Source organism: Catharus ustulatus, chromosome 21 (genome assembly GCF_009819885.2).
Source record: "Catharus ustulatus isolate bCatUst1 chromosome 21, bCatUst1.pri.v2, whole genome shotgun sequence".
Classification (NCBI taxonomy): domain Eukaryota; kingdom Metazoa; phylum Chordata; class Aves; order Passeriformes; family Turdidae; genus Catharus; species Catharus ustulatus.
Genome location: NC_046241.1, coordinates 4,377,580 through 4,398,968, shown reverse-complemented (window position 1 = coordinate 4,398,968; position 21,389 = coordinate 4,377,580). Strand labels below are relative to the sequence as shown.

Sequence of the window (21,389 nt, the reverse complement as noted above, 5' to 3'; positions counted from 1 at the left end):
TCTGGGATTTTCTAGTTCTTGGCTTTGGTTGGAGTCTAGCTGGTACCAGCCTTCTGTGCTTGACAGATTAATACTGGGAAGGATCAGATGGCTTTATTTTCCACACATCCTTCTGTCCCAGTGGAAATCCCAGGCTTAGGGCTCGGGGAATAGGTGGAAATGCAGTGCTGCAGGTAGATTGGCTCTGGGATTCAGGGCTGTGAGAACAGCTTTGGGTAGGAGTTCTCCCACCTTCATGATACACAGATTTTAAATCTTCTCATTATATAAATGCAGTTCCAGGTTAATGTGAGTTTCTAATTTAATACGCTGCTCCAAATTAAGAGTTAATATGGTATTTGATTATCTTTTTGCAATGAGATCCAACCCAAGGCTCATTGACTTCAATAGACTTTCCAGGAGAACCTGCAATGGCAGAGCTTGTGCTCCCTATTTCTGACTTCTGCTGCAGAAGCTGCCCATGAAATGTTGTTTTTTGGGGCTAATAATCATTCTAGCTCACATTTCTAGCCTGAACTGAAGTGCAGTGCATCTCACTTCTCCTCTGTGGGGTGGCAGGGCTGCAGAAGGGGCTGGCCCTGGGTGTTCTCAGCCTCTGAGCAGTGCCCTGTGTTCCTAGAGCAGTGATTTGTGTCACTCACCTCTAAGCCATCCCCAGGGAGTTGCAGGGATGTGGAGCCCACATCAGGGACCAGCTGGGCTCCCCCTGGCCCTGCCTGCAGCTCTGGTTCCCCACAGGAGCCTGAGCCATGCCATCCTCAGGAGATCCCCCCTGCTCCCAGAGAGCCCTGGCAGGGGTCTGAGACAGCAGCTGCAGGAACCAGGGGGAGTAAATGGACAGAGTTTTATGGGCACTGCAAATTCCTGATCCACTCAGTGGGATAAGGAAGGTGGAGCTGCCCAAGGCTGGAATTGGCAGCTGGCAGCTCAGAGTCCCTTTTCTCCCCCATCTTCAGCTGCCCCTGCTTCTCTTGGCTCCATCCAGCTGAGTGGTGCTGAAATGTGGTGCCCAGAGGAAGCTCCAGGAGCTTTTCATGCTGGCAGCCAGGCTGGCATTATCCAAGCAGCAGGAGCTGTACCAGGAGAAGGAATGGCCTGTGGATTTTAACCCCTCCTGCTCCTCCTGTAGGAGTGGAGGAACACAATAACCCAGTCGAGGGCTAAGCTCCTTGTAGAGGGACAAGACAAATGGGAAGAGAAACCATTTGCAAGGATTAGGTGACCTCAGCTTCTTTTACTGGAAGAAGCATTGCTGGTTGCATTTCCCAAGCTCTATGGAGTGGGATCTCTCCATGTGGGGCTTAGGTGACAAAGTCTTCCCAGGAATGAACTTCAGAACAGAAATATTGCACAGACTGTCAGGTGTGGGATATGAGTTGAATTTCTTGGATTGAATATTGCACTATTCCTCTCCAGAGGAGTTCTGGCATCACTTTTTTTTTCCTTCAGCATCTCAGCTTACAGGTCCCAATTGTTGCAATGGAATATGTTAGAAAGGCAAGACTGGCACCAGGATGGAAGAGTCATGAAAGCAAAAACCAGGATTTCTGGACTCTGGCACATTAAACTGAGCATTCAAATTACTCTAAATTTCCAGTTAAAAAATGCAGGGAACAGAATGATTTTTGTTCAGTTTATTGTGTCTGGTTTGCAGGTGTTTTTTTTCCCCAAACGGTAAGAAAAGTATTAAATGAATTTGGATATTTCCTCTTGTGCATAAATTACAAAATCTATTTCAGCTCAGTCAAAACACAGCTTAAGAAAACACTTGATTTTGATTTTGAATGTATGTTACTCAACATGTAATGAAAAACAAAACACAATCTTGAACCGATCCCTTCCAAACGGAACACTCAACACATTCTGTTCCAAAGAAAAGCTGACTTTATCAAAACGCCTTTTTTTTCCCCCTTAAATCAACAAATTTCTACAAAGTGTTTTGCCTCTGATGAATTGGCATTTTCCTGACATGAAATGAGCAATCCAAAATAATTCTAAGCAGCTCTGTGGCAAGTCCCAGCTAATTCTGGAATAGTAGCATGAAGGTGCGTAGGAAGGGTTCTGCAAGGAGACGTAAGAGATTTGGGTTGAATTCCTGAAGCAGTTATAAAATGATCTGGGACAAGCCATTAATCTACCCTGTGTCTCAATTCTCATCCTGCTGAAGGGAAAAAAACAGTGTTTCCCCATCTCCTAAAGCTACTGCAAGGATAAAAATCTATTAACACTTGTAAGATTACTGGACTTTGATATGAGGTGTATAAATACTGAGGAAGACAGAAAATAGAGCTGCATTTTTGTGTAAAGAAATTATGGGGAAGTGGACTAGCTAGGACAACACTTTAATAATAGTAGGAATAATTTCGAGTTCAGGACAGTGCTTAATAGAAATGACTGCTCAACACTCTCCATATTTTTTTTTTAATAAGCAGCTCAGAAAAGTGTAATTTATCATTATTATTATTATCATCTATACTCATTCTATCTCTGCCACTTCACAAATGAGAGGAGTTCCTCACAAACATCTACAAAGGCGAGCTCATTATCCAGTCTCCCTATTTTTAACTCTCATTTGTGACAATAGCTATCAAACTCTTGCCAAGAGTTGTGCTGCTGGTGTGCTGACACCGCTGCTCCACAGCCCCTGAGCGGGATTAGCTCGCTGCTCCCTCGTGCTCCCCATCTGTGCCCGGCCATCTGCTGTCCTTGCTCTCCTAAACAGATTGGGAGCTTCTTGGGCCATGGACAGCCTTGCTGGTTGTGTCTTGTTCCAGTCTTGGATTCAGCAGGATTGGCTTCAGAATGCCAGAACTGGGGAATGTCTTGAGTGGGAAGGGACCCACATGGATCAGAGTCCAGCTCCTGCCCAGGACACCCCAACAATCCCAGCCTGGGCATCCTGGGAGTGGTGTCCAAACGCTCCTGGAGCTCTGGGGCCATGCCCATTCCCTGGGGAGCCTGGGCAGTGCCAGCACTCTCTGGGGGAAGAACCTTTCCCTCTCTCCAGCCTGAACCCCCAGCACAACTCCAGCTGTTCCCTCCGATCCCATCATTGGTGACAGAGAGAAGAGATCAGTGCCTCCCCTTCCACCTTCCCTGGTGAGGAACATGAATACATGAACCACAACTTCTCCTGTCTGAACAAACCTCAGCAGCTCCTCCTATGGTTTCTCCTCTAGACCTTCACCATCTCCATAACCTTCTGACCCTTCACCATAAACCACATGTGTGTGAGTGCACGAGCAGAAGTTCCTTGTAATTATTTTCCCAGCCTATGGAGTGCTGTGAGAAGGATCTCCTTTGCACACAGAGCCCTGACCCAAGTGCCTGTGGAGCCTGGAATTGAGAGCAGTGACTTTGGCACCTTGGCCAGTAGATTTATGATCAAGGCTTTTTGGGGTTTGACTCCCTCTGTCCAGCACCACCTGATTTTGTGATGTGGTGGAGTCACCTGCTACTCTTGCTTGGTTTGAAGCTGCCTCTCATCCTCCTCATCATCACACCAGGAGTTTATAATTAGCTGAAGTGTGGGGACAAATGAGCTGAGAGCAGGTACAGAGCTGTTACCACTGTGATTCTCACCTCCTTACAGGCAGGGAGTAATTGAAATTTCTGCACAAAAACTGCTCCCTTTAGGCTGCTGGTTGAACTACATTAATAAATGAGAGTTTGTGGGGTGGTTTTGGTTCGCTGAATATTCTGACAAGTTGTAAGGAAAGTGTTGATAAACTGAAAGAAAAACAAAATTTTCTCCTACAAGTCATTTGGGGTCAAAAGTGATATTTTTATCACTATTCCATCATAAAGGGGTAGAAAGACAAATCAAAAGGAGAAAAAGCTCCAGTAGTTTCAAATAGAGTTTGGAAACCTTTCCCCTTGGAGGTCTCACAACCCAAACACTGACATCTCCCAATCATTATTTTTTTCAGCATGAGTAATTTGGCAAAAGTGAAGTGAATTTGTGGACTCTGTTGTTATTTTTGGAGAGGTATTTCTCATCTTCTCTCCTTGCCTTGCTTCACCCAAAAAACATTTTGGCTGATGAATATCCCGCAGGTCTAACCACTCATTCATATTTAAAACTGGAATAGTTAAAGAATAATGCAAATTTAGACACTGATCAGAGCAGAATTACTGACATTTGGGGAGGGATTAGCCAATCACTGCCTGAAACAGTGAACTCCCACTTCCCTAAAGAAATAGCTTTACAACCATTTGGGGTTTTATGATGTTGTATGCCACAGTCACCCAGAGAGTCAGAGCCACTGCTGAGTTGCAGCTCCAGCCCTGACTCAGTCAGATATCAGTGTCTGCAGTCTGAGCTATAAAGACATCTAGGTCAGAAGTGCCCAAATTCTGTTTTCCCAGAGCTCAGGTTTATCCACAGCAGTTCATATGACTTCAGCTCTGACAGATTGGCTTCCCTTTCCATCCACATTGCCTGTATTGCTGTGGCCCTGACAGAGGAAAGGTGTCCCCAGCTTGGTTGGGTTGCTGGGCAGGGTTTCCAAAGAACAGGGCTGTTCCTGGGTGTTGCCTTTCCAATATTTTCATGGGGCATCTCTCAGTTAGGGGCAGGACAGAAATATTAGTGCTCCACAAATTAAATCCTAAAGGTGTGTGGCAGCAATTAGCTGTCCAGGAACCTGAGTGACAAACTCCAAGCAGGCACAGCTGAATAAAATCTAGAGTAGCACATCCCAAAATTAAAATTATGGGTACACTTAATCTGTTCTCTGAAATGAGGTCAGACTTTCGTCACTTCCCAGGGCTGAGCTCTAAACTAACATAAGCTGTTTCATCTCTCCCCTGACACCTCAGTCTCTTACTAATTTATCAGCATCCTAAAGCTGTGTGTGAAGTTGCTGAAGAGCAGAAGTGTTTCAGATACAAATAGCAATTGTTAGCCTCTTCCCTCTGGTAAATGGCAGTAGGCAGAAACCTCTCCCAACCTGCCAAGAACCAAATGTGGGACACAAGGAAGAATTATTGGTGCATGAAGCTTAAAGAGATAGGGGACTTATTTCTGTACTGCAAATAATGTGTTCAGTAATTTCTCTTTCCTGAGTCTGCATTTCTGATGGAAATAGTTCACAACAATGAGCATGGGAAAACAGAAGGGATGTGTGTGAGATCAATTTGGATCTAATAGAAGGGATAAATGAAAGGCACAGGGGTTAGGGGAAAGGTAGAAAATCCCAGGAGGCAGAGGAGTGTTCACAGCAAGTGATGGAGAGTCAGAGCACCTGCATCCTGTCTGCCTGTTTATAGCAGGGATCTGGGGCTGCACAGCCTCCCTTGGATGAAACAGACCTTGCAGTGTAATTTTGTGCAAAATCTATCACTCTGAGCTCTCCCACTGTATAAAAATTACCTTTTAAGTGGCTAAGTAGACATCCAGCTCTATTCTTTTCTTCTTATTTCAAGAAACAATGGGAGTAACAGCACTTGCCTGCCTTACTAGAGTGCTGAGAGCTTTAATTAATGTCTCTAATTCAATTTGAACTCCTTGGATAAAAGGCACTGCCTTGTGACAGCAAAGGTATTGCCGAAAATAGAATATAATTAACACACAGATATCAATCACAAAGAAATTAAATGTACATTCAAATACAACTTGCACTTTACAGAAAATACTTGCCTATTTTTCCTCCCAGAATCCTGAAGACTGATAAGATAAGGAACACTAAATGTTCCAGCCTGAATTGGTATTAGAAAAAGGGCATCCTAAGCCACCCAGCAAAGTGCCAGGGTTTAAGAGAGACCTCCATGTGCACAGGATGCTGCTGGAAAATGTCTGTACCATGACTCAGAGTCAGCACATCCAACATTTTCTTCTCCCACTGCTTGTTGGCTGTGAAGTGGAGCCATGTCCTGGCTCACCCACGGATCATGTTTATTAACAGATGTGATGATTGCATGATGGTGTTTGTTGACATGAGCCAGAAGGACGCAGCTCACTCACTGCTCTGCTGTGCTGCTCAGTGGAAATGGGTGCATTGCTCACTGCTGCAATGCAAAGCTTGCTGAAGTGGTTCTCATTCACTGCTTGTAGGACAGGAACACCTTGGGAGCCAGCAGGTTTGTGTTTTGGGAGGTGCTAAACCCAATTCTGGCCTCTCCAACAATAGTCTCTAAATAGTCACACAAATACCATTGTGACTCCATGCTGATAATTGGAAAGTGAGGCCAAGACCCCACAGGTAAGGGCACTGCCCAACATCATAGGGGGAGTTTGGGGCAGAGCTGAGCAAAACACTGGATCTTGGATCAAAACTCAGTCTGGCTCCCCCAAGCCTGCCCTTTAGTCCACAGATTGCTTCTGTGCCACATTCAGCTGTTAGTTAGCCTTGGGTCTCCCTTTGGTGGGAGACCCTCCCTGCTTCTTCCCTGGTTCCTTTTGCCAAATCCACAGAACATATTTCACATCAGTGGAGCCCCATAAAGACACCTGAAAAATTAATTTCATATTCAAGCTTGTTGGGAGGTAGATTGAATGCACCTCACAATATTGTCTTAGACACAAGATAATCCCACTTTAGTGAGTTTTATAGCTTCCATGGGGACCAGCCCTGTGGAGTGGATTAATCTTTAATGTGAAACAACATCTCTACAGCAGCTACAGGGGGGAAAAAGATACTACTAAAAAATTAAAGTTGATGGTGTGATAGTAGTCTGGACCCAGTTGTGCTCCACCAAGCTCCATTGCCTCAGGCATTGCTCCCTGCTCTCAGAACTGATCCAGGCAGCTTCCAGGCTGGAGATGTGATCATTTCCTCAGTGGTCTCAAGGCATGTTCTCCCCATATCTTACCTCCTGGATAAGAACATCACAGCCCAAATCATCCTGACTCCAACTTGCCCCAAAGGAAAGGAGGAGAGGATGAAGAGCTGTGTGTGGGCAGTTAGGGACTAGCTCCTCTCTTTCACAGGCTGGTATTTCCACAGTGTATGATATTCACACCTAGGAGGACACACTGGGATTTCTCTGAGGCACACTTTGTTTGGCTCTTCTCATATTTCAATTCTCACTTGCACTGTGCTGGAAACTGGAGGGGGCTGTCCTCCACTTGGGTACATAAGAGCTCCCTTCCTCTCTCTGCAATAGAAATCCAATAGACAGTGAAATATTTAAGGGAAAACTGATCCAGGCTGGCAGATGAGGGGAAGAGCTATGGGTGAGTTTAATGAGCAGAAGGCAAGGAAGCTGGGACAACATGTACAGAGCAGCTGAGTGCTGTCTGCACACAGCTCATGGTGAATATGCTGAGTTTGCAGCTGCTCACCCTGACGGGACAAGAGCAGCCAGGCAGGGAAGGAGCCTGGGTGCAGAAGCAGCAGAAATGCTCTTCTGAACTGGAATTTGGAGAGGCTGAGGGTGGGATGGAGCATTCCCCAGTAACCACCTTGTGCTCATGAGTGAGTGGGAGCAAGGATGTTCTGTGGCCACTTGGGATGTGCTCTGCTGCCCTCAGTGCAGGGCTGGAAACTCCCCTGTTGGGTAAGGTAAAGTAGAACCAGTCTGTGTGTGATGTGTGGGACTAAGCACTGAGAGCTGCCCTGTTTAGGGGGGATATAGGAGTCAGTGGTGAAGGCTGAGGTTAAAAACATGTCTCCAGAAAAGGAACAACCTCCTCAGTCGGGAGCTGCAGGTATCACCAGATTTACCACAGTGATATTCCACCTGCAAATAGAAAGAAGTTTATATGGGACCAACAGACAAATGAAACATTGGCTGACTTTCCCATACTTGATTTTTTCCCCCATTTCTTCCTGTAATGCAACAGCTGAGTGTCATCTTTAACCAGACTCACAGAACTCGGTTCTGTCGAGTGCTGCTGAGCTTGCTGCAGCTCCTGGAGCACATGCTGAGCACACGTGCAGGCTCCCACACGCTCTGGCACACCGAGAGGGGTCCTGAGCTCCCCAGCACACCCAGGGCTCCAACCCCCCTGCACAGCAGCCTGACACACTCCCTCCATGGGCTGCAGCCCTGCCATGCTCCAGGGAGAGCTCCTGGAGCAGAGGACATGGCCATGCTGAGCACCAACACCCATGGGCTCTGGTCTGTGCTCTGCTGCTCACACCAGCCAAGGCTCACACACTGTCAGTGCACCCCTAGCACACCTCTCCTACACTCTCAGCAAAACCTTCACTTTCTAGGAATTACAAACTGTTAGAGTGCTTAGAGAGGACTTGGGCACAATAACAGAAGGTTTTCTGGAGACACATAAAGAAGCCTGACATGAAATCTCACTGTGGCAAAGCTCTGAGCAGCCTCATTTCTCCTGCTCTAAAGAATATCTGCAGTCTCTCTGCACTGTATTCTACAGAAACAGGTGGGTATCACCTGTCCTGTGCTCCCAGAGGTGAGGGAGCAGCCTTAAGATCACTGCCAGCCCACAGTGCTGGATACCCTCCACAAAACCCAGAAGGCAGGAGGAGGAACCAGTTGTGAGCATGGAGAATTTTTCCAAGCAGCTCCCAGGAGTGAGGAGCTGAACCCAACAGGCTGAGCTGCTGCAGCAACACCTTGTGCTGTGGAGGTGGAGGGGACCATGGTGGGTACAAGCCCCTCACTGCCACCACAGAGCACATGGCTTTGCTGAGAGGGGCAGTCCAGCAGCCTGGCTGTGCAGGGGGATGAGTGGGACACTGGGAATGGCAGCCAGGAGAGCAGGGCTGGCTTCCAGCTCAATCCATGCCTTGCTGTGTAACCTTTGGCAATGCACCTTACCCCGCATTCCCTTCCCACTCATCAGATGTCCTGTCACATGCTGGGAGAGGAGCTGGCTCGGCACAGGGCTGTCCCCAGCCTTGCTTTGCTGCTCTCCCACCACGGCAGGGAGAGCTTGTCCTGCTCCAGGTGCTGGGAAGGATCTCCCTCGCTGAATGTGCATGTTCAGCGTGTCAGAGCCTTGATCTTGGGAAGAGCCTTGAGGTCCCACCATAGCTGAAATAGCAGCAGACCCCATCCCCTGCACCACACACACCTCCCCCAGGAGGAAAGCAGGGTGAGGACATTTTTATCTGTCAGAGTTTGGCAGGATTTCATAGTTGTGTGTGTCTCTGTGTGTGTGTGCCTGCGTGTGTGCTCGTCGCCAAACCTGGGTAATTATTTTGTTTTATTTCTTTTTTTGGCAGCACTTGAAAGTAAGAGCTGGGTCTTTATAGATTGCTCAGGTTGCACAGAGTATGGATTACAGATCATCAGAGAGACATGAAAGCAGGAGACACGTTTCTCTGGCCCAGCATTAAAGGGACAATAAAGGGGTAATTGTAGCCTTGGGTGCAGCCACCTCCTGCACCCGGCCCTCACTCGCCTTTGCAGCACTCTGGAGAACTTCATGAGGGAAATGATGGAGAAGCTGGGGTGAGGATGTCTCAGGTCAGGACCTGGTTATTTCAAAGGTGATATATGCTCAGGAGGTTAAAGGCACCACTTAAATGCATGAATAAAACACTGCCAAATACACTAAGCTGTAATACAGGCAAACCGAAGTCTTCTAAAACTTGATTTTTTCATGTCTGTTTTCACCCTGAGAGAAGGTTGTCAAAGGATTAGAGCGTTTTTAATCTCTCTCTTTCTCTCCCTCCTCCCCTCCATTTCTCTTTCTCTCTCTCCTTCCTCCTATCCCCTCTCTCTTCACAGGACTCCACAGAATGGAGCAAGAATGAGAGGAAAAAGGCAGACAGAAAAGCATGAACTGGAGGCTTGTTGAGTTCCTCTACCTCCTGTTTATATGGGACCATATACTCATACAGCCCTCCCACCAGGACCCAGCTGCTACCAACCAACATGTCTCCAAGGAGTTTGATTGGCTTATTTCAGACAGGGGGCCTTTCCACCACTCACGGAGCTACTTATCCTTTGTGGAAAGACATCGTCAAGGATTTACAACCAGATATAAAATATACAGGTATGGCGGGTTCCTTGGGGGAGGTTTGGGTGCTGGGAGCTCTGCCATGGGCTCCAGCCTGGGAGTTAATGGCAGATTGTCCCTGTTCCACCTGGAAGTGCTGCTTTGGTTCCCCATGGCCCTCAGCTGGCAATGCAGATTGCTTCAAAGGCTGGGCTGGAGTGCTCTGATAGCGAGATGAACTGCAGTGTCATGGCAATGTGCACAGCACAGGGCGAGATGAAAAGGAGCTGAGGGGGTGGGTGTTCTTCATTTGTGGTGACAGACAGCTCACAGGCAGGTTCCCAAGCAGCTTTTTCAAATCAATGGAGCTCTGGACAGCACAAGCCTCTGTACCAAACTCATACATGTGAACTGCCAATAGCTGCAGGTTCACATAAAGATGTCACCATGCACGTCAGTGTGACAGTTCTCACACTGCTGTGTAGGAGCCTTGGCTGTGTGCTGCCTACCACACATCTTTGAGGATTTATCTCCATGTATAAGTTGGACTTGGCCCCAGAACTGTGATCTTGGTTAAAAAACTGCAGAGAGTTAAAAAAAACTTACAGAGAATCGGCAGAATTTGGATTTTATTTTGCCTTCTAGGTTTTTAAGCCTTAGTGGTTGCTTGTTTCAAACTCTTCTTGCCAGCTGTGCTATCTAGAACCACACTTTTCCCTCTTCATTTTAATCTGAAAAGCTGGGGTGCTCACATGAACATCTAATTAAAGCAGCAAGCACTTTGGAGTGAAGGGGAATAAGCCAGCAAGTGTCAGGAGATTTGTGCTGAAACCCAAAGAGACTGAAAAACTCTCCCAGCCATGTGTGCATTTACATAATTATACGGTCCTGTTGTGTTTCAGAAAGCCACACAGCCGTGCAAAGTAGTGGGCAGGGAAATGCTGGTGAGCAGCCCATGGCACTGTGCACATGGAGACATGGACATGGGGATGGGGAGCAGGGAATCACAGGGAATCAACCACAGGGAATCAATCACAGGGAATCACAGGGAATCACAGGGAATCAATCACAGGGAATCACAGGGAATCAATCACAGGGAATCAATCACAGGGAATCACAGGGAATCACAGGGAATCAATCACAGGGAATCACCTGTGTGCAGGGAGTGCTGTCCCATGGGCACAGAGCCAGAATGACAGAGATATGTGAGGCATCAGCTCTGTGTGGGGAAGAAAAATGAGTTGTTCTTGTCCTGCAGCCTCCAGGGAGTGCAGCCCCCCCTCCCCTTGCAGCAGCAAGGGCAGGTTAAAAATATTGTCCTGGCTTGTCCTCTCCAAAACAGCTCAGGGGGAAGACAGCCCCCAAAACTAAAAACTTGCTTCCACTGGTGAGATCTCACTGTGTGTGCACACAGCAGCTGAGAAAATGCCTTTTCACACGAGCCTTTTTCCCTGGCTGTGCAGTGCCCAGCTCCCCTCCTGCCCCGCCTGCCAACACACACAGTGACCCAGCCTGCAGCTCCCTGCCCTGCTCCTGCCTCAGGCACGGGCTCTGCCCTTTGCTAAAGAGCTGTGCAGCCCAGGATGCCACCACGGAGTCTGCAGGGGCTGGGGGAGAGAGCCACAGGATGGATGTGTTCAGACAGAGCCGTGAACTGTCACTGTGGGTCAGGCCACAGATCCATCAAGCCTGGGATCCTGTCTCTAAGCATCACGGAGAAACGGGTCTGCAAGGACCTTGAGAGGTCATTTAATCTGTGCCTCTTCCCCAAGGCACTCAGACATACCTGTGACACATCTGACAGAGGTTTGTGGGGAGTCTCTCGTGATGGATTCACACCCTGAGCAGGCAGCCTGTGCCATGGCTTTGTGTCCTCCACTTCTATAAAGGAGCCAGAATCTGGTTTGCATGTGAAGCCTGTGATTGGTTTTATCTGTCAGGGGGTAAAGAACAAATTCCCTTTTGGTTTGTAGGTAACTAATATGAATTTGAAGTCTTAATTCAGGATGAACTTTATGTATGGGAAGTGGAAAGGGATTTGTTTTCTCTGTTTCTGATAAATATTGCTAAACCATTCATGAAAGACACATGGAGCAGGTGGAGAGCACAACACAGAAAACAGCATTCTGTGTGCATGGGAGGTGTCTGAGAGGGGTCTTGCAGATAATGACCATGATGCAGAAGTCAGCATTCCCAAAAGAAACCAGAGATAAAGTCCAGTGGAAGCAGTTAGGGAGAGAATTTAGAGAGGACTGCAAGGGCAGCCAGGGCACCTCATGAGCAAACACCACAGGCTGGGCTGGAGGAGGGAGCTGAGTGCTTGTGTGTGGTGGTTGGAGCTGCTGGGAGCTGGGCACTTTGGAAGTACAAGTGTGGGACAAACCTGCTCCCCCTGAGCTCAGCTGAGGAGGGGAAAGCCTCAGTGCTGCAGCAGAGCAGATGGAATGATCAGGTGGGAGTCTGGCTGGATGCTGGGGGCTGTTTGTTTGTAATAGCTGGCCCTGTTGGCAGAACTGGTCACTTAAAAACTGAGCCCATGCATTTTTGAAGGGATATCAGACTCAGTCTGGCTATGAAGCATTAGTGGAGCCACAGCCAATTCTTGCAGTTAAGAGCTAGACTGTGCACACACTCCCCCAGAACATTCCGTTTTACTGAAACCCACAGGGGTAAAATCTTATTTTGTGGGCTCCTTAAATTGACTTGGAGAATCTGTAAAGCTGTTGGGATTTTGTCAACTGTTTAATTCCAGCATAGAAGCCTCTTTCCTACCAAAAGATGTCTCTCAATTGCTCTTTGCACCAGACTAGCCCAAGGGAGGCACATTTCCTGCATTAAGGATATCAATCCTTTCCTTAGAAAAGCAGCTGATATGGAGTATGGGAATTTTCTGTGCAATCTTCTCCTTCAATGCCCCTTTCCTCCCATACTTGTTTAGGTTGGCTGGTTTTTAGTTTGTTGCTCTGTCAGACAGCTCCTTGGGGCACTTGTGATTTTGCTGAGTGAGGTTTGGCCTGAGCCCTGCTCCTCTCCCAAGGCTGATGGCAGCAGGTCTCAAACCAGCCACAGTGACCAAGGATTTGGAGAGGATGTGAAATCAGGCCAGAGGACTTCACCCATCCCTAATTGAAGCACTGGTGGCTGTTTAGTGGTGATTTCCCTGGTGTCCTGCTCTGTGGGAACATGGACACATCACATTAGGACTGTGTCATTTACCCTGCAAAACCACCAAGGCAAAGACACTGGTGGTGCTAAGAGAAGCACAAGGCACAATGCAGAATTTTCTCCTTTTTGCAATGTTAAAACATTTCTCCTTTTTGCAATGCTAAAAAGGAAGCAACATAAAATCAAGGAGTCCTCCTCCCATCACTACTGAAGTCCAGAGCTTGTCAGCAGCAATCACAGAGTCTGCTGCAGTGAGCAGGGCTATTTTATATTCTGCATAAGCAGGACTGCTGTAGAACCTCAGAGCTGATGATATCTTTCATATGAAACCTGAATCCAGGTCTAGCATGGAAAGACAGTTCACTGTTACAACCTCCAAAGTCTTGTTCCCTCCTTCCATGCACTTCATTTCTGTGGATTTTAGGTCTCTATCTTGTAAAACTTGGATCACAGATTTTCCTGGTCCCCTCAGTCAAGGCTCACACCTTGCACGTGGCAGGGGGAAGACAAGCAAAGGGGGAGATGTTTTATATTAAATCATGAACAGTAGGAGTGGATACAATTGCATTAGGGAAGCACATTAGTCAGCATTGATTCATACTAATAAGGATGGTTTGGGGGGCCTCTGGCAGGAAAATGCTACTTTGATCATTATCTGTGCACACTGGTGCTAATGCAGATAGGATGGCAGATGCTGAGAGTGGTTTGTGGGATGTCTGAATATTCATTATCACCATCCTTGTTGTTATTCCTAGTCATGGGAGCCTTGGGTACGAGGTACTGCAGGAAGCTGGAAAACAGATAAAGCTCAGCTTGGCTTTGGGGCTGGGGTCCTGCTCAGACCAGAAACATCCCTGTTACCACTGAACAGTTAACAGCTTCAGCCCACTGCTTTGAAGTATGTTGTCATGTTGTCCTTTTTTTTTTTTCCTTCTCTCAGAAGTTATTTAGCTATAAGGCAAAGCAAAAAGTGGGCTGGGCACTGGAATAGTCAATGCAAATTGCCAGGCAGAGGCACTGACAGAGGAATTTCCCTGATGATGCTGCTCAGTTGAAGCAAGTTCTAGAAAAAAACCCAAACAAAACTCCCCAAAAAATAACAGCAAACAGGCAAAAAACAACTGCAGAAAAAGTATTTTCTCAAAAGATAAAAAGAAGAGGCTTTGTTGTTCGGTGTCAGAGGTGGGAGGCAAAGAGGGGCAAGGTGAGATGGGCTCATCCAGCTGAGCAGAGGCTGCCCCTGCCAGTTCTGTGGAAAACAGGGGCAGGACACAGTGCCTTGGAAACAGGAGCCCACAAGCAGAGTGGCAGGGAGGTGACACAGGCAGGACCTGGATTTTTGCCCCAGGCCTGTGGTGTGGCTGTGGGTGAGCTCATTTCTGCTTTCCTCAATTCCCTCCCCACCCCTGGGAAGGGGAGATGAGGAGATGACAGCTCTCGCCTGCTCTGCATTGCTGGGCAGACTTAATTAAAAGCTGCAAGATGTTTGGACATAAGGGACAACAGCAATATAAAATGGATGATCACACAGGGCTGCAAGTGGAATGTGCATGTGCAAGAAGAAATGCGTATTTTCCATGCGTGGGAGTTTAATTCCATTTTGTGAAACGACAGTGGGGACGGGGAAGTCTGGCTCTGTGAGAGAGAGCAGGGAAACCCTGGGGTATGAAAAGGAGATCTGCTCGCCTTGTAACTTCTGCAGTGGGACCAGTTAGAGGCTGCCTAATTTCATGAAACCTGCAAATAGAGAATCCTTCTGAGACCTCTGTCAGGTCTGCTTAAAATACACCAGCAGAATCAAAACTTAGTGGGGAAGGTGGCACCAAAGCAGCCAGTCCTGCTCTGTCCCTCCCTCTGTAGAGTGACAGACAGACCCAATTGCTCACATACTCTTGGTACAGCAAGGTCCCACAAAGATGAAAAGGAGATTCTGAGACAGGAAATGTTGGCAGCACAAGCTGGACAGAAGTTGGTTGGGATGCTGCCTGAGGAAAGAAGCTGCTTTTTTTTTTTTTTTTCCTTCCAAAATATTATTTCATCAGGAGAACAGTGCTGGTCTAGGACAAGTCAGTGGAGAGTGAGAGGTGTCTCCCTCCTTGGTGGCTTCCAAGGCTTGGCTGGACAAAGCCTCAGCTGATGTGCTCAAGAGCTGGTCCTGCCTCAAGTGGGAGGTTGGATTAGGGATCCCCAGGGTCCCATCTAACCAACACTTCTGTTATTTCCCTGTTTCTCCAATTCAGAGTGGACACTAAACTCTGTGCTCATAAAGGGATTTGCACTGGTGAATGCATTCAGCAACACTAGAGATTTTTATTTAGTCCTAGAAAAGCCACAAATCTGAGCAGCTACGTGCTCCCTAAATGTGTCATTCCCTCAGTGAAGAGGAAGAGAAGGATCCTGAAGCCAGGATCTTTGCTGTGCACATAGCATGGGCTACAACTGACTTAGAAATGCACATGTGGTTCTGCTGCTTGAATTTTCCCTTAGAGGGGAAAAAAAAAATAAAGAAAGGAGGAAAAAAGATTGGTCTCACAAAACTGCCTCACAAAACTTTCAAAGTTTTATGGCACCACAAATTAAAAACAATGAGCCAGATTCTCTGTGACATAAATACGTGAAACTGTTGACTTCAAGGTAAATTCACCGATTTATTGGCTGGAGAATGTGTTCCAGCACTGCCCAGTGCCCAGAGCTGCACACACAGCACCAGGGTTTGTACAGTGCCTGCCCTGGCTGGGAGGACAACGAGCTTTTGTTATTTCTGAACAAAAGTAAAATGTAACTCTTACATCAGGCACTGGGCTTGGCCAAGCTGGTCAGTGATAGTGGGGACTTTATGGATGGTTTTATATTGGAATCACAGAATTGTTTTGGCTGGAAAAGACTTCCAAGATCGAGTCCCAGCTGTGCCCAATGCCCACCTTGTCCCCAGCCCAGAGCCCTGAGTGCCACCTCCAGCCCTTCCTTGGACAGGGATGGGCACTGCAAACCTCCCTGGGCAGCCCCTGCCAATCCCTGACCACCCTTTCCATAAAAAAATTCTTCTGATGTCCAACCTAAACCTCCCCTGGCACAGCTTGAGGTCATTTCCTCCTGTCCCTCCTGTCAGGGAGTTGTAGAGAGCAGGAAGGTTCCCCCTGAGCCGCCTTTTCTTCAGCCTAAAGTTTGCTCCAACCTGCAGAAGTTTGGCCTTTCCTGAGTGGAACTTCCAGGCAGATTTCATGCAAACCTGTGATTTCCAGAGGTGAGCAACTGACCTGCAGGAAAACAGTCTGACAGATTAAAAAAAAAATTAATTTGTTGATTTTTAGCTAATCACTTTCTGATCTCCTTCATTCTGTGGTCAGGGGTAGCAGAGGGACAGGACTGTGTGGATGGAGGCAGAAGGGTGACGAAGGGGGCTGCTCTTCCCAGCAGCAATGTGCATTAAAGTTATTTTAAAGTGGTTGTGAAGTTATTTTGGTTGTGCTAAGCTCTGCCACAGACAAAATCTATTAGAGCTGCTTCCATCATCTTTTCAGGCTGTTCTTCTCTCCATTCCTCATTGACTGCTTTTGCTGTCTCTTTATTGCGTTGAATTTAATCTACTGGTCACCAGAGCAGTACGAAGAATTGATTTTGTGGTTCACTGGTTGTACAGAACAAAAATAACATTAAAAAGGGTTGATATGAAATGGATGTTTGTTCAACTTTTCAGTAAAATGAAAAAATTAAAACATTTCATTTCAGGCTCAGTGAAAGTTTTAAGCCTTGCTGTTTATTTTCACTTTATTAATCGATTGTGGGGGTTTTTGGTTTTGTTTTTGTTTTTTTTTTTTTTCTGTTTTTAAGGCACTAAAGTTCATCTCAAGACATGAAGTCAAGTAGTGCTACTTCAAAAATGTCTAAAGAGGAATATTTTGATTTTGAGTGTATTGTGTTTAGCTGCTTGTTCTTCAGTTTGAATTTGCAAGGACTTTTTATAACCTTGAGTTAGGGAAGGACTGGGAAAAAAAAAAAAAATGACTGCCTGTCCTTGATCAGTCTGTGACTTTGAAATCTTGAAATTCCCTAGGGTCCAACTTTGATTTTCCCTGGGTTCAGCATCTTAGGATAAAGAAAAAACCCAGTAATAATTTCCCCAGCATGGCTTGGCACAGGAGTGAGAGGCAGGATGAGCAGCAGGAATGCAGCTGTGCCTGTGGTGCTTCCCAAAGCAGGCTGGGCGCTGGCACTGGGGGCTGTGACAGTGACAAACTGCTGCACTGGCTGCACTCAGATCCTCTCTCACACACCCTGGCAGGTTTTCTGTCCTGTTCCACTTGACTGGATGTCTGAACCATCCAAGAAAGCACTGAAAGCACCGTGAACATTCTCCTCAAACAGCATTAAGGTGATGCTTAGCTCAGGTATGAATTGATGGGCACTGTTAGGCCTTTTAATCTTTGCTTGGGCTTCTTTAGTCATGCTGAAGTTTGGCTGACAAGGTTTTCTTATTAAGGTTTTATGCTATGTGTTTAAAGAGGACATCAACTTTTTTGTTTTCCAGTCAGAGGCAAGGCTTTTTCAGGAGACACAGCACGGCAATTGAAGGACAGGGGAGCTGAGATGAAAGGAGGTTCTTTTCTCCATTTGGATGAGCAGAGGAAATCCATACAGGCAAAAAGACAGAATCTCCCTAGTTTATATTATGCCTGTAAACAAGTGATGTACATTGGTCTGTAATCAGTAAATGCTGTGTAAATAAATGTGTGTAAACCAAAACCTGAAATCCATTTCCACAGTGCATGTAAACAACGAAGCCTCCTAGTGTTGTCTTCGGTGTAAATGCTCATCTAAAAATGACATTACTACACGTTTATGCAACTTTACGAAAGCCAGGATTTACATTCCTGTCTCAGCATCTGTAAAAGCAGTTGGCAAACAGGAGCCATTCAGTGATGGGCATAAACCAGACAATTCCATCACACAGCATCTCCTCCAGCCCCAGCCTTCATTCATCATGCAGTGCAGGGAGTGCTGCTGTTACATCCCCTGCATAATGCAACTCCCTGCCTGTGTGCAGCTTCTCATGGATTTGCATAAGCAGAATAAAGGCAGGGGTAGGGGCTGGCAGGGAATGGCTGGGGCTGAGCTGTGCAGAGCTTTGTGCTGGGCTGTGTGAGCAGGCTCAGAGCTTGGCCCTGGCCAGGCTGGAGGAGCAGCTGCTCTGGCTGCCTTTGGATTAGATGGTGACGCCTTGGGAGCATCCCTGGCAGCTGCAGGGCTTGACAGAAGGACACACCTCTCCTTCTCTTTGGTATTATTGAGAACAGGGGCAAGAGGAAGGGTGAGTGGCACCAGTCTTTAATATCCCTGGAGCTGCTGAAATGTGGGAGCAGAAAATCTCTGATGTTTGGGGAAGGGCATCCAAAGACACCCAGCCCATGGGGACGGCGTGGAGGCAAAGCAGTTGATAAATTCACATTCTGATGAGGCTCCTGTGGATAGGACCTGCCAGTTCCTCTGGAGAAAAGCCCTCCTGTGAGCTGTGTGCCTGGAAAGGCAGATCAGTGCCTGCCTGTCCTGCCTGCTGGTCTTTGCTGGATTGGCTGAGCGCTAGCACAGATCTCTGGAGCTGCATCTTCCAGCAGGAAAATTCCCCTTCTCCATCCATAATGAAATATTTTGATCCTCCTACCATGAATCCCAGAAGCAGCACAGAAATATTTTAGTCACTGAACCTTTCCAGCATCCTGCTGGGCTTGGACAAGGATGTCCACATCCTGTCCCATCAGAGACCTCCTGCATGGTGGGGAATGTTCCCCTCCTGTGTCAAGTGCAGGCTGTGCCCAGCAGGGCTGCTCCCAGCATGCTGTGACAGCAATGACTCTGCACATTCATCTCACATTCCTCCAGAGCAGCAGACTATGGTCTGGTGGCTTGGGAACATATTTTAAAGGCTAACAAGGCAAAGAGAAGCTTTCACTCTCCTTCTTAAAAAATATATATTTTTAGCTGCTTTTTAAAAATTATTTTTTAATAATCTTATTAATTCTGTTTTCAAAGCAGGAGATGCTTATTTCAGCAGAGAAGCTGTTACATTAAAATAAAAAAGTCATCCTGTTAGATAGACAGAATAATTTTGTTCTGGCACAAGTAGCACTGGGAGAAAGCATTATAGGGTTTTGGTTTTTTTAATTTCTGGATTCCTCCAATGTTTCCCTTGGGTTTCAGAAAGTATATTTTTTTACCTTTCTTTTTTGCTGATTGCTGCCCACCAGGCTCTGTAAATGGAACAAGATGTGATCCACCAGGGCAGCTGGAGCCATCCAGGCAGCTCTCCAGGGGCAGGTACAGAACCCAAGGACACAAAGAAACCCTGGAATCAGCTTTGCCTGCAGCAGGGTTTGGGTCAGCCCTTTGTGCCAGGATCTCCTCTCAGGCAGTGTGATATCAAATATTCCTGTGCAGAGCCAGCACTTCCTTTGTGCCACTGCCCACGTGTGCCCAGGGAAGGAGCTGACACAGCAGCCAGGTGTCCTGGTACAGCCCAGCTTCCCTCAGGAGAGCCCTGGGGAGGTGAAACCTGCTCTGCTCCAAGGCCTGGGGCTGATGGAGGCAGCATTTGGCTGCCAGGGGTGTGCACCAGGGCTCTGTTTGCTGGGAGCTCTTGTGAGCAAACTCATTTCACACCTGCAGTTCTTCCCCTTTCACTGGTATGGTGACCATGAAGTATTTACAGCAGGTTTCCTTCTCTGTGGAATTATTTTTTTTTCCTGGTCAAATACATCCCATCAAGTGAAAAACATGGAGAGAGGGAGGAGAGGAGATGGGCAGGGATGGTGTTTACATTCACCCAGCTCTCTGGGCTGAGGCACTGCAGTGCAGGCTGCTGGCAGCTGCTGCCTCCCCCTCCTCCTCCTCCTCCTCCTCCTCCTTCTCCCTCCCTGCCAGACTCCTCACAGCTACCTGGCTCTGGAACCACTGTTCCAAGCAGACAGAGATGCTCCCCATCCCCACGCTCTGTGGCGTGGGAAAGCCTCTGACCTGCTCCAGTGCCTGCCTGAGAGGAAGCCTCGAGGTCTGGCAGCTGCCAGCAGGGCCAGCCTGGGGCTTCCAGAGGGATGGGATCCTCTAAAGGATCTGTGATGCTTCTAAATCAAAGTCCTGCTGACAACACAGAGCACTAAATGTCTGCCTGGGGATCTGCTCCTACAGTCATGTGATGACATCAGAATTTAAGCTTTAATTAAGAAATGAGTGCAGGCAGGGAGGGAAGAGCCTATAGTCCTTATGGCTACAAAAGAAAGCTTGGAAACATGACCTGAGTGCAACCAACATCTGCTTTAATGTGCAGATGGCTCCCAGCAGAGGGGTGAGCAGCCGGGAGAGGAAACCATTCCATCAAATTCTCAATCAGGTCAAGGCAGCCTGTGCTTCTGCTTGCAATGAAAGAGCTTTTTTGGAGAGAGATTCCAGAAAAGCTGTGCTATGACAGAATTAAATAGAATAGTGGGAGCCTAGAAAACCTTGGGTAGGAAGGGACCTTAAAGATCACCTAGTCCAGACACCCTGCCATGGGCAGGAATGCCACCCATGAGATCAAGTTGTTCAGGGCTGTCCTGCAGCTTCTCAGGACCAGCTTTACACTGACACAGCCCCTGCTCAGGAAAAAAACATCTGGAGGTTTGAGAGCTGCCTAACTGAACCCACCAATGGTGCACAGCACTTTCTAGGCAGCAGCACGGAAATTCTCTGCTCTGGGATTGAGGCAGGAGTGTTTTGCCCCCTGGTGCTCCTTAGCCCAAATTGAAGGGATGTCTTTAATGCACCCTTGAATCAACACTTGCTGGCCCAAAACCCCACTCTGTGTTTTCTCCTGCCATCAGTTTCAGCAAGGGTCAGGAATAGCCAGGCATTTTAGAGGCCAGTTAAGGAAGAGCCTCTGGATACTCTCCATCTCCCAGGGATACACAAAGCTTGTTGAAGGAGAGCCCCATTTGATGGCTGTGCTCTCACCAGGGTCTGGAGGCTCCAAAATGCCTGATATTGCAACAACCTGTCATTCCCCTGGGTGAGTGCCATGGAAAAGCCACTGGAAGAGTTCCCCTGTTACAGCTGGGATCAGTCTCTGGACTCAGACTCAGTGAAGCATCCTGGCACCTGGAGCTTGTCATTCCCACAATAAAAGTGCCCCTTTGCAAGCTGCAAACACAGGTTTCATGGGCTGGTAGTGACTGGCAGCTCTGCTGGAGCATGGGCTGGGTTTGAGGCTGATTTCAGATGGGAACATCACGGAGCACTCGGGGCATTCAGGTCGGATGAGGATGCACTGAGCAGTGAGGGACACTTCCACCCCATGGCAACCTGCAGGTGGAAGAAGCTGTGTTATGTCAGGAGA

General features: G+C 47.5%; 1 protein-coding gene across 2 annotated transcripts in view; it reads left to right on the top strand.

Annotated features, from left to right (window-relative positions):
* Positions 1 to 21,389, top strand: part of BRINP1 (BMP/retinoic acid inducible neural specific 1) — an 88,109-nt gene that overhangs the window by 19,070 nt on the left and 47,650 nt on the right. For both annotated transcript variants that reach the window (XM_033077494.2, XM_033077496.1), the window contains exon 2: positions 9,652 to 9,919. In XM_033077494.2, coding sequence (XP_032933385.1) covers positions 9,702 to 9,919 — 218 coding nt within the window. In that variant the 5' untranslated portion in view covers positions 9,652 to 9,701. The remainder of the gene's footprint in view (positions 1 to 9,651; positions 9,920 to 21,389) is intronic.